This window comes from Coregonus lavaretus (genome assembly GCF_964263955.1).
Source record: "Coregonus lavaretus genome assembly, chromosome: 21".
Classification (NCBI taxonomy): Eukaryota; Metazoa; Chordata; class Actinopteri; order Salmoniformes; family Salmonidae; genus Coregonus; species Coregonus lavaretus.
In genome coordinates this window covers 36,089,130-36,102,177 of record NC_140008.1, presented here as the reverse complement: position 1 = coordinate 36,102,177, position 13,048 = coordinate 36,089,130, and the positions used below count along the sequence as shown (strand labels likewise).

At 41.6% G+C, this 13,048-nt stretch overlaps 1 protein-coding gene across 1 annotated transcript in view; it reads right to left on the bottom strand.

Annotated features, from left to right (window-relative positions):
• LOC311149148 (rho GTPase-activating protein 39-like) overlaps positions 1-12,677 on the bottom strand; it is a gene marked incomplete at both ends in the record, with an annotated part of 73,832 nt that extends 61,155 nt beyond the window's left edge. The window contains 2 exons of the mRNA XM_084186235.1: positions 7,236-7,389; positions 12,605-12,677. Coding sequence (XP_084042361.1) covers positions 7,236-7,389; positions 12,605-12,677 — 227 coding nt within the window. The remainder of the gene's footprint in view (positions 1-7,235; positions 7,390-12,604) is intronic.
• Positions 12,678-13,048: the final 371 nt, after the last annotated feature.

The window sequence follows — 13,048 nt, the reverse complement described above, 5'->3', positions numbered from 1 at the left end:
GGATAAGAGCGTCTGCTAAATGACTAAAATGTAAAATGTAAATGTAATCCCTATGGACTATGGCTCCAGAGAATGGAGAGGAGAGACTGACCACATGGCCAATCATGTTCTACTGTTGCAGATTATTCCTTCAGTGGTATGTAAGTGAGTGTGTTGTGATCCTTTTGTGAGCCCTCTAAACAGGATTTGAGGGGTACAGACAGCAGGAAATAAGGGGCTTCAGCTCCCTTCCTCTCTCTGACTGACCCTTAACACTGCCATCAGATAATCACATCACACACACACTGACTAAGGGAAACAGTGGGTGGGGAGGTTTTCCCCAAACCCAGCTGATAGAACAATGGGGATCACTGCTGTACACACACACACACTGTTAAACATGCCCTCGTAAAACTGACTATCCTACCGATCCTTGACTTCGGCGACATAATTTACAAAATAGCTTCCAACACTCAACTCAGCAAATTGGATGTAGTCTATCACAGTGCCATCCGTTTTGTCACCAAAGCCCCATATACTACCCACCATTGTGACCTGTAAGCTCTCGTTGGCTAGCCCTCACTACATATTCGTCACCAAACCCACTGGCTCCAGGTCATAAATAACTTCTAGGCAAATCCCCACCGTATCTTAGCTCATTGGTCACCATAGCAACACCCACTCGTAGTATGCGCTCCAGCAGGTATATCTCACTGGTCATCCCCAAAGCCAACACCTCCTTTGGCCGCCATTCCTTCCAGTTCTCTGCTGCAAATGACTGGAACGAATTACAAAAATCTCTGAAGCTGGAGACACTTATCTCCCTCATTAACTTTAAGCATCAGTTGTCAGAGCAGCTTACCGATCACTGCACCTGTACACAGCCCATCTGTAATTAGCCCACCCAACTACCTCATCCCCATATTGTTATTTACATTGTTATTTATTTTGCTCATTTGCACCCCAGTATCTCTATTTGCAGATCATCTTCTGCACAACTATCACTCCAGTGTTAATACTAAATTGTAATTATTTTGCACTATGGCCTATTTATTGCCTTACCTCCATAATTTACTACATTTGCACACACTGTATATAGATTTTATATTTTCTGTTGTGTTATTGACTGTACGTTTTTGTTTATTCCATATGTAACTCTGTGTTGTTGTTGTTTTTATCGCACTGCTTTGCTTTATCTTGGCCAGGTCGCAGTTGTAAATGAGAATTTGTTCTCAACTGGCTTACCTGGTTAAATAAAGGTGAAATAAAAAATAAAAACACACACACACACACACACGCACAAACTGAATCGCTCAGTATAGACCCGTTGCGAAGTCGTTTAGAGTTTGGGATGCCTCATGCCGTCATTCTAAATAAGAATTTGTTGTTAACTGACTTGCCTAGTTAAAAAAAATAAAAAATAATGCCCGAACCCTTCAGTGTAAAATGGCTTAAACAGTTGAGATATTTACAGTTGAATAATTTTCTTATAAAAAGCAAACAGATGATAAACTGTGAGCTGAGAACTGGAAAGTCAAACTGTGGACAGTTATGTAAATGTAGTGCGATGTGTATGTGTGTGTATGTGTATCTGTGTGTGCGTGTTAGTGTCAATGTGGGTGTGTGTGTGTTGATGCCTGGATGCAGTTCTCTGCCGGTCAGACTGACTCATCTGACAGGTTAAGAGCTTTCTGCTGGCAAGAAAATAAACAGGATTTCAACGCTTCTACCACTCAAATCCTTCCCCGTCCCTTATACAGGTAGACACAGCAAATAGGCCTGTTTGTCCACTTTTCAAATGTGTGTGTATGTGTGCGTGTTTGTGTGTGTGTGGTGTATGTGAGTGTACTACCGGCATAGTTCTTTTCTCTCTATTTCGATTTTGAGGTTGGTTCTCATTATTAAAGTGACCAGTGTTCCATTATTTAAGTGTTCAATGTCTATGTACAGCAGCCTCTAAGGTGCAGGGATGAGTAACCGGGTGGTAGCCGGCTAATGACAGTGACTAAGTTCAGGGCAGGGTACTGGGTGGAGGCCGGCTAGGGATGGCTATTTAACAGACTAGTAAGGATCGAGGGAAAGATGAACGGAGCAAAGTACAGAGAGATCCTTGATGAAAACCTGCTCCAGAGTGCTCAGGACCTTAGACTGGGGCAAAGGTTCACCTCCAACAGGACAACGACCCTAAGCACACAGCCAAGACAACGCAGGAATGGCTTCGGGACAAGTCTCTGAATGTCCTTGAGTGGCCCAGCCAGAGCCCGGACTTAAACCTGATCGAACATCTCTGGAGAGACCTGAAAATAGCACCTACGCTCCCCATCCAACCTGACAGAGCTTGAGAGGATCTGCAGAGAAGAATGGAAGAAGCTCCCCAAATACAGGTGTGCCAACCTTGTAGTGTCATTACATTTACATTTTTAAAATTTTCGTCATTTAGCAGACGCTCTTATCCAGAGCGACTTACAAATTGGTGCATTCACCTTATGATAGCCAGTGGGACAACCACTTTACATTATATAAAAAAATATATATACCCAATAATAAATATATACCCAAGAAGACTTGAGGCTGTAATCGCTGCTAAAGGTGCTTCAACAAAGTACAGAGTAAAGGGTCTGAATACTTATTTAAATGTCATATTTCGGTTTTTTATTTTTAATACATTTGCAAAACATTCTAAAAACCTGTTTTTGCTTTGTCATTATGGGGTATTTTTGTGTAGATTGATGAGGGAAAAAAACGATTTTATCAATTTTAGAAGGCTGTAACGTAACAAAATGTGGACAAAGTAAAGGGGTCTGACTACTTTCCGAATGCTGTATCTACAGAAATAAGACAGATCCTGCTTCTGTTGCCTGTTTGTGTTTGGTTGATAGCCTTCTGATTCCGTGAGCCCAAGCCTCACCCAACAATTTCACAAATTAGTCTGTTTTTAATCTTTGCTATTCTGTAATAAAGGCTTTAACCTTTTTTTCGTTAGACCAGCCTCTCTGGTATTATTTGTAATTTATTTAGTGTTGTTTACACTATTCCAAATTGTCCGAAAATGTATATTTATAATAATAATAATAACCCTCCCTTTTCCTTGATCTCCTTCTTATTATTATTATGATCATCATTATAATAATACGTTTTGTCATTATCATTAGTAGGCTTTGTATAGTAGCCTTGTATAACCACCATTTTATTCCACACATCTGACTTCCCTTTACCTCCTGCACAACCAGTAAACATTCCCCCGTTACAGTGTTCAGAGTTTGTTATAACTAATTTATTGATGTGATTATGATATAATATAAGTCAGGCCCTATTGGTCATGTGCATGTGAAGCATACATGTGTCACGTAAAGACAGCAAGGGTTGAGGGAATAGGAAAAATAATGTTTTTCCTAAACAAATTAGGGATTTCGGTAACATAACTTTTCAGTCTAAAATGGCTGTAATTATGTTGCAGCTTCAGCAACACAGACACCGATATACACACTGTTGATGTGTGGGGGTCGCTGCAGCAGCGAGGAAAGAGAGACAACGGGTGCTAGTCACACAGTCACTCGCTGCCTTTTTTTTAACACAGCAAGTCTGAGCCAGGCCCGGCACAATCAAATCAATTGCAATCGGACTCTCTCTAGTCATTTGTGTGTCTTCATTGTTTCATCAAACAGTTCGCTTAAAGCATCAGACAAGCTCAGTGCATATAGTTTATTTGATAAACCATATAGGATGTGTCTATATATGGAAAAATACACATTTTAAAATTTAGACCAATCGATTTTTTTTAAACAGCTTCTATCTCCAGGCCATCAGACTGTTAAACAGTCACCACTAGCCTGCTTCCGCCAAGTATCCTGCCCTGAACCTCAGACACTGTCACTAGCCGGATACCACCCGGTACTCTACCCTGCACCTTAGAGACTGTTGCACTTTGTATATAGTAATTGAACACTGGTCACTTTAATAATATTTACATACTGTTTTACCCACTTTATATGCATATACTGTATTCTAGTCATGGCTCATCCTATATAAATACTGCTATACACACCTTTTCTATTCAAATACTGTCCATACTGTCTATACACACTATTCACATACACGACCGGTCAAAAGTTTTAGAACACCTACTCATTCAAGGGTTGTTCTTTATTTTTTACTATTTTCTACATTGTAGAATAATAGTGAATACATCAAAACTATGAAATAACACATATGGAATCATGTAATAACCAAAAAAGTGTTAAACAAATCAAAATATATTTGGGATTTGAGATTTTTCAAATAGCCACCCTTTGCCTTGATGACAGCTTTGCACACTCTTGCCATTCTCTCAACCAGCTTCACCTGGAATGCTTTTCCAACAGTCTTGAAGGAGTTCCCACATACGCTGAGCACTTGTTGGCTGCTTTTCCTTCACTCTGCGGTCCGACTCATCCCAAACCATCTCAATTTGGTTGAGGTCGGGGGATTGTGGAGGCCAGGTCATCTGATGCAGCACGCCATCACTCTCCTTCTTGGTAAAATAGCCCTTACACAGCCTGGAGGTGTGTTTTGGGTCATTGTCCTGTTGAAAAACAAATGATAGTCCCACTAAGCCCAAACCAGATGGGATGGCGTATCGCTGCAGAATGCTGTGGTAGCCATGCTGGTTAAGTGTGCCTTGAATTCTAAATAAATCACAGACAGTGTCACCAGCAAAGCACCCCCACACCATAACACCTCCTCCTCCATGCTTTACGGTGGGAAATACACATGCAGAGATCATCCGTTTACCCACACCGCGTATCACAAAGACACAGCGGTTGGAACCAAAAATGTGACCAAAGGACGAATTTCCACCAGTCTAATGTCCATTGCTCGTGTTTCTTGGCCCAAGCAAGTCTCTTCTTCTTATTGGTTTCCTTTAGTAGTGGTTTCTTGCAGCAATTCGACCATGAAGGCCTGATTCACACAGTCTCCTCTGAACAGTTGATGTTGAGATGTGTCTGTGACTTGAACTCTGTGAAGCATTTATTTGGGCTGCAATTTCTGAGGCTGGTAACTCTAATGAACTTATCCTCTGCTGCATAGGTAACTCTGGTCTTACATTCCTGTGGCGGTCCTCATGAGAGCCAGTTTCATCATAGTCCTTGATGGTGTTTGCGACTGCACATTAAGAAACTTTAAAAGTTATTGAAATTTTCAGGATTGACTGACCTTCATGTCTTAAAGTAATGATGGACTGTCGTTTCGCTTTGCTTATTTGAGCTGTTCTTGCCATAATATGGACTTGGTCTTTTACCAAATAGGGCTATCTTCTGTATACCCCCCCCCCCTACTTTGTCACAACACAAATGATTGGCTCAAACGCATTAAGAAGGAAATAAATTCCACAAATTACTTTTAAGAAGACACACCTGTTGATTGAAATGCATTCCAGGTTACTACCTCATGAAGCTGGTTGAGAGATGGCCAAGAGTGTGCAAAGCTGTCATCAAGGCAAAGGGTGGCTATTTGAAGAATCTCAAATATAATAATTTGATTTGTTTAACACTTTTTTGGTTACTACAAGATTCCATATGTGTTATTTCATAGTTTTGATGACTTCACTATTATTCTAGAATGTAGAAAACAGTCAAAATAAAGAAAAACCCTTGAATGAGTAGGTGTTCTAAAACTTTTGACCGGTAGTGTACATATACACAACATAACAAAAAGTATGTGGACACCTGCTCGTCGAACATCTCATTCCAAAATCATGGTAATTAATATGGAGTTGGTCCCCCTTTTGCTGCTATAACAGCCTCCACTCTTCTGGGAAGGCTTTCCATTAGATGTTGGAACATTGCTGCGGGGACTTGCTTCCATTCAGCCACAAGAGCATTAGTGAGGTCGGGCACTGATGTTGGGCGATTAGGCCTGGCTCGCAGGTGGATCTAAAAACTGAACTTGGATCTGCAAGACTAAAACTGCCTGGCCTTTCAGCCTATAAGTACTCGCTAGAGAAAGTTGCCAGGCGTCCCCTATAGCATATGCATCATATGCATATCAACCCGCAAGGTGCTGTCACATCTCCTCCCGTTGCTCCCCTCCGGCGCTCTGATTCGCCGGTCTACTGAGCCACCGATCTGAGCGCACCACCTCAGCAACACCAGAATGGAAACACACCCTAATCACCTCCAGCGCACCTGCACCTCATCATCTCATCACCACCCCTATTTAGCCCTGGACTGTTCTGGATGATGTTGTGTGTGATTGTTTAGCTTCGTGTCGTTTACTCTATCTTTGTTATTTCTCTTTGTCATTGTTTAGTAAACCTTGACCTTGTTAATTCCTGCGTCTGCTTCCTGCCTCTTCGTATACTCAGTACGCGTCACAGGTGCGCAAACATAAGCACCAACGCTTGATTAATATTGTAAAGGATTAATTGCATGAAGAATTATTCATGGAAATATATCAATAAAAAAAATAAAAAGAAGTTATTTGTTTAGATAGAGTGAAGGATATGTTTTGTATAATTCTACAAAGTCCTAGAAAAAATGTAGGCCTATAGCCTATTTTTGTTTCCCTTATAATAAAAACATTGAAGTGTAATCCATTTGATCAACTTTATTTGTAGCGTCGATTAGTAATAGAGTTATAGTAATTAGAAAGTAGAAAAATATATATAATAATAATTTAACCAGCCAGGTTCACAGGTGAAATGATTTGCTATATTCTTAAACAAAAGCACCAGTGCAACAATTGTAAAGGATGAATTGCATAAATAAATATTTGTGGAAATATATGAATGGCAAGATAAAAAACAGTAATTTGTTGATTGTATCGGACACTGTATTGTGCCTTTACGCATGAATCAATCTCATCTTGTCTTGATGCTTCGGGTCCACAGTCAGCACACAGCTTCGGGGCTTTGTGTAAGCAAGCCCCACAAACAAATAGGTTGCAGTGCTCACAGTTTTCGTGTGCACCTGCCGCAGGTGTCGCATAATCTCTTTGAAGTGGTTGGGTGACATGGTCTCTTGGAAAAAGTCCACCCCATACCTATCAGACCAAAATGACTCTTTCCACCGTATGCCCCGCGGACATACAAGGGTGCAATAAATGCTTTGAGTTCACCAATAGACATGTCCCACGTACTGTTTCCTTTTCTGTGCGCATAAGCAACAGTACAATCTCTGATGTGCTACAACATCTGCATGTATTAACTCGTCACTCTTTTCTACCCAAACCGTGCCATCCCTCCCAGACTCCTGTCTCGCCGTGGCAGTTGGGATCACCGTCTCAGTTGGCTCTGTTCTGGTTCAGGCATCAGAGGCATCAGAGGCGGAGGCTCGAAGTCAACATCAGAATCAGATGAAGACTCTTCATCAGCAACGTCGCTGTCAAGCTCAATATCCGATCCTCCATCCGACTCCAACTCGTCTAAATTCTCTATTGGGATATGCATAGGCACTTTAAGGAACTCATACTCTTGTGTAAATTCTGCAGCATTTGCAATGCTGTCAGTGCGCCCCACTCGTTTGGTTCGGCTTGCTATTGTGAACTACACCCATTGTATGTTGTACTCAGTGTCTGATTTGACTCTCCGTTGGGAAATTATATACAATTTTCAGCCTTTCATAATAAAATAATTAGACCGCCCACAACGCCCACAATTCTTTATCATCATTAAACCTTTGTTCTAAATTCAATCATCCTATTTACCCTCATCATTCAGATCAATCAAATTCAATCACCCTCCTCATCAGTCAGTTCATTGAAGTCACATGCACCATTATCAGTTTCTATCTGGTTTCTTTTGCCCATTCATCCAATGACGACAGAATAGCATATTAAAATGTTAAGTTTATTATGTTACTAGTATTTGCTTAGCAGCCAGAACAATGCTGCCACGTGAGTGGTGATCTGCTGAACGCATGGACAGCACGGACATTCTGGGAAAATTTTACATTTGGAAATAGAGCTGCACCTCTTGAATTTTGAGAGTTATTTGACAAAGGTAAGTATCATAGAAACTGCAGAATATGCTCTTTCTGATACTGTATAGAAATCAAAATGTTTTACCTGCATGTGACTCTGAAGGAGGATTTGATAAAGTGATGCTCCTTTCCCTACATCTGTCAATTACAAGATGCACCCATCTCTTCATGTACAATTTGACAACTGATAGGCCTAATATTGTCCCTCATCAGATTATTGTCAATTTAATCTTGTCTGTTATTATGTGTGAAATTAGTTTGGGTATAGTTTAGGTGTAGATTCGAGGGGCCGGCTGTGCAGACTGACTGGCATCATTTGTTTCCCGCTCATCATCTTGGATAGAGTCAAGGATATGTTTTGCATTATTCTAAAGGCCTAGTGCAACACGTAGCATGTTTTCGTTTCCCTTACAATAAATGTGATTAATAATAGAGACAGTAAATAAAATAGTCCTGTAACAGCTTCTTTTTACAAAGTAAAACGTAAACTAGAACGGTATCAACCTGCAAGGTGCACGGTCAAATTATTAACATGAGCGAAAACTAGCATAGTTCAGATAACCAGCTAGTTTAGCCAGGGAAAACCGGGGAAAACAAGCTCGGCCTAGTGCGCATGTGCACCAGCTGGGTGCATGCTCACTAGCACTAGGCTAATTCAGGAAACAGATTGCAGTTTTTATGCCCTGATATCAGGAGCTGGTGGCAAAAAGTTTGATTCAACAATTCATACACTGAAACGAATAAAACAGATGACTTATATTTAAAGAGAGCGAATCGATATACAATCCCAAAATCAACTGTAACTGTCAGCGAAACAAAGCTTAAAACAATGTTTGAGTTAACCCTGAATACAGAAAATGAATGGTGAAGTCGCTTCCAGACAAGGAACTCTTCCTCACCACTCTATTGGAATATGCATAGGCACTTTAAGGAACTCATACTCTTGTGTAAGCCTTATTCAGTGCTCAACCTTAACATATGTTGACAATACAACAGAACAGATTAACTCTCACGTGTAGCCAAAAATAACTATCTGAAAGCCACACCCCTAGTAAGCCATGCCAAATTGGGTTGTTTTTAACCCAGCATTTTTTGGAGTGTACAGTAAAACTTAAATTATAGCCCAGGCATTTATTTGCTTCAATCACTGAATACAACAGGCGCTTATAAGAGACAAGCTTCTATTTGAGCCAGGTGTCTATTTCCTTAATGCAAACAGCTTTTGCTTATTTGCATAGTTAATGTTTTGATTTCAGCATTCACTTCCAGCATTTTAACCAATTTCTTAATTTCCTGCACTAATGTGTTATCATTTACACACTGTCACGTTTATTTTGTCTTAGTATGCCTCTATAAATACTTTTTTTTTTTTTTTACTTTTCCTTGACAGAATAATAATTATCCTCTTTGACTCTGCAATTTCGGCCGATTTCTAGGGGTCTGTCCTCCCGAAGTTGTTGACTGTTTCTGTGCTTGCCAGTTAGCTAGCAGTTCTCATCTGTTAGCAGCTAATGGCTAGCAGTTTCTTACTGCCGATAAAAACGGTTGATTGACATAATTATTTAGTCATTATTGAAAAAAAGTATGGCATTGTTTGACATTATACTGCATTGTTAGTAGCTAGTAACATAAGCATTTTGCTGCACGCGCTATAACACCTACTTAACTGTGTACGCGACCAATAAATGTTGATTTGATTTGACACACACACTATGAAATTGTTTTTATGACAGAGTAGGCCTAGCAGGCTATTATTCCCCTCCCTGCATTAATTTATTTGCCTGCATGTCTATTCCACATTTGGACATAAAGGAAGCCATGTCATGAATTAAGAACAATATATTTTTATTTTCACAATGACATGCAGCACATTGACAACTCAAATCGCTCTGAAAAAAAGGGCCTTCTAATTAGCCTTCTTACCTAATGAAAGCCTATAGCCGACATAACAAAACAAGACCTTTATTATATAATCAAATAGTTTAATTGAAACTTAAACAATTCCCTTACAATACATTTGTCCGAGCTCGTTTTCCCCGGTTTTCCCTGGCTAAATTAGCTGGAAACAACATCTCCACTTTGCTGATCCTCAACACTGGGGCCCCAAAAGGTTGCGTGCTCAGCCCCCTCCTGTACTCCCTGTTCACCCATGACTGCGTGGCCAAGCACGCCTCCAACTACAATCATCAAGTTTGCAGACGACACAACAGTAGTAGGCTTGATTACCAACAATGACGAGACCGCCTACATGGAGGAGGTGAGGGATCTGGGAGTGTGGTGCCAGGAAAATAACCTCTCACTCAACGTCAACAAAACAAAGGAGATGATCGTGGACTTCAGGAAACAGCAGAGGGTGCACCCCCCTATCCACATCAACGGGACCGCAGTGGAGAAGGTGGAGAGCTTCAAGTTCCTTGGCGTACACATCACAGACAAACTGAAATGGTCCACCCACGCAGACAGTGTGGTGAAGAAGGCGCAACAGAGCCTCTTCAACCTCAGGAGGCTGAAGAAATTCGGCTTGGCACCTAAAACCCTCACAGCTTTTACAGATGCACAATTGAGAGCATCCTGTCGGGCTGTATCACCACCTGGTACGGAAACTGCACCACCTGCAACCGCAGGGCTCTCCAGAGGGTGGTGCGGTCTGCCGAACGCATTACTGGGGGCAAACTACCCGCCCTCCAAGACATATACAGCACCCGATGTCACAGGAAGGCCAAAAAGATCATCAAGGACATCAACCACCCGAGCCACTGCCTGTTCACCCTGCTATCATCCAGAAGGCGAGGTCAGTACAGGTGCATCAAAGCTGGGACCGAGAGAATGAAAAACAGTTTATATCTCAAGGCCATCAGATGTTAAATAGCCATCACTAGCACATTAGAGGTTGCTGCTGCCTATTGAAATCACTGGCCACTTTAAGAAATTGAACACTAGTCACTTTAATAATGTTTACAGTCACTTTAATAATGTTTACATATCTTGCACTACTCATCTCATATGTATATATTGCATTCTATTCTATAATATTCTAATGTATCTTAGTCCATGCCGCTCTGTCATTGCTTGTCCATATATGCATATTTTCTTAAATTCCATTCCTTACTAGTTTTGTGTGTATTAGGTATATGTTGTGAAATTGTTAGATATTATTTGTTAGATATTACTGCACTGTCGGAGCTAGAAGCACAAGCATTTCGCTACACCCGCTATAACATCTGCTAAACACGTGTATGTGACAAATAACATTTGATTTGATTGCATTTGGTTAGCTGCATATGATATAGCCTACGTATGGTCTAAATGAAGAATTAACGTAGCCTAATAATTGAATTAACGTAGCCTAATAATTAACGTAGCCTAATAATTAACTGATGATAAACTGAATTAGCCTATTGTAAACAAACACCTGCTTTCACTTTTTGCATGCTGTACATCCATCTAACGGGTTGTTGTCCTTGTCCACAACGACTCCAAATCAAACAGGGGATTTCACTTGTGCAGCACCTGTTTCCACAATGGTGTATTTCATAACTTTTATTTTTATTTCTCCAGTTAGGCCTACTTTAGCCATTTCCACGTGAGCTAGGCTAGCCAGGGAAAGTTTGCCTGGCTACCCAAACTACCTTGCTCCGGCCAAACACTACACCACGCCCACGCACGTTAGTTTCTTCTCCGCAATGAGTCTGGATCTGAGTACCTCCATGAAGATTTCCAGAATGGAAAAACATTCTAACCATTCTGAATGGTCCCAGAAACCGATGGTTTGGGCCAGAGCCAGAACACACGTGGGTAAAGCGGAGGTTTGAAAATTCGGCATTGGCTTTGCTACTCTGATTGGTTAGATATTATCCAATCGCTGATTACTTTGTTTTGTACATAACCCCTCATTTTGACGTCACCACAAACGCCTTCAATGATGGCAGTCTCAGGCTGAAGTATGCAGCGAACGATAGAACATCGGAAGAATTCAGTTTGAGTCGTCAGGCAAAGGGAAATTACACTTGGCGACGTATTCTCACGTGGTTGGATGAAAAATATGTTTCAGCCCCACACAAATAAAGGACAGTTCGCTGATCCACTGAATGCATGGCTGATAGCCTCCAGTATATGTCTGCCTCACTATATATGTAGCCCCGTGACGACGCCTTCTCTACTCCCTCCACTGAACTCTGCAACTTCTTCCAGTTTTTCAAGGACAAGATCACCAAAATAAACTGACTAATCAACCTCCCTCAGCCGCCCCTCTCCCTGTCTACCTCCCAACAGTCACACCTGAAACCCGGCTCTCCGAATTTGCCCCCATTGACTCTCCCTATATCTCAAAACGTATCATGTCTTCCAAGACTACAACTTTCTCCCTGGATCATCTCCCCACTGTTCTCATCAAAGCCTACCTGCCTGCTCTCTGTCCATATATCAAACACATCGTCAACCTCTCCTTCGACCACGGAACTGTCCCCTCCAACTACAAAACAGCTGCAGTCACCCCCATCTTAAAAAAGCCAGGACTGGACACCACCATCATCAATAACTTCCGCCCCATTTCCAACCTCCCTTTCCTTGCCAATATTCTGGAACGTACTGTTGCCTCCCAATTACAAACCCACCTGCTAATCAACAAGCTGTTCAAGCCTCCTCAAAGTTATCAATGACCTCCTCACCTCTGCTGATGCTGATGCCCTCAACATCCTGATTCTCCTTGACCTGAGTGCTGCTTTTGATACAGTGAGCCATCAGATCCTCCTCAACAGGCTTGAGGGCTTGGGTGTTGAGGGCACTGCACTCTCCTGGCTACAATCATACCTCACAAACCTGACCCACTACATGTCCCTCAATGGCCACACCTCAGAATCAGCTGCAGTTATACAGGGTGTCCCCCAGGGCTCTGTGCTGGGCCCCTTACTCTTCATTATCTACATCCTCCCTCTTGGTCAGATCCTCCGTCACTTCAACCTTAACTTTCACTGCTATGCTGATGACACCCAGATCTACCTCAGCACCAAATCCCTCCTCAACTCACCTCTGACCCACATTAAATTATGCCTCTCTGCTATAAAAACATGGATGCAACAAAACCTCCCCCTCACCATTGACAACACCACTGT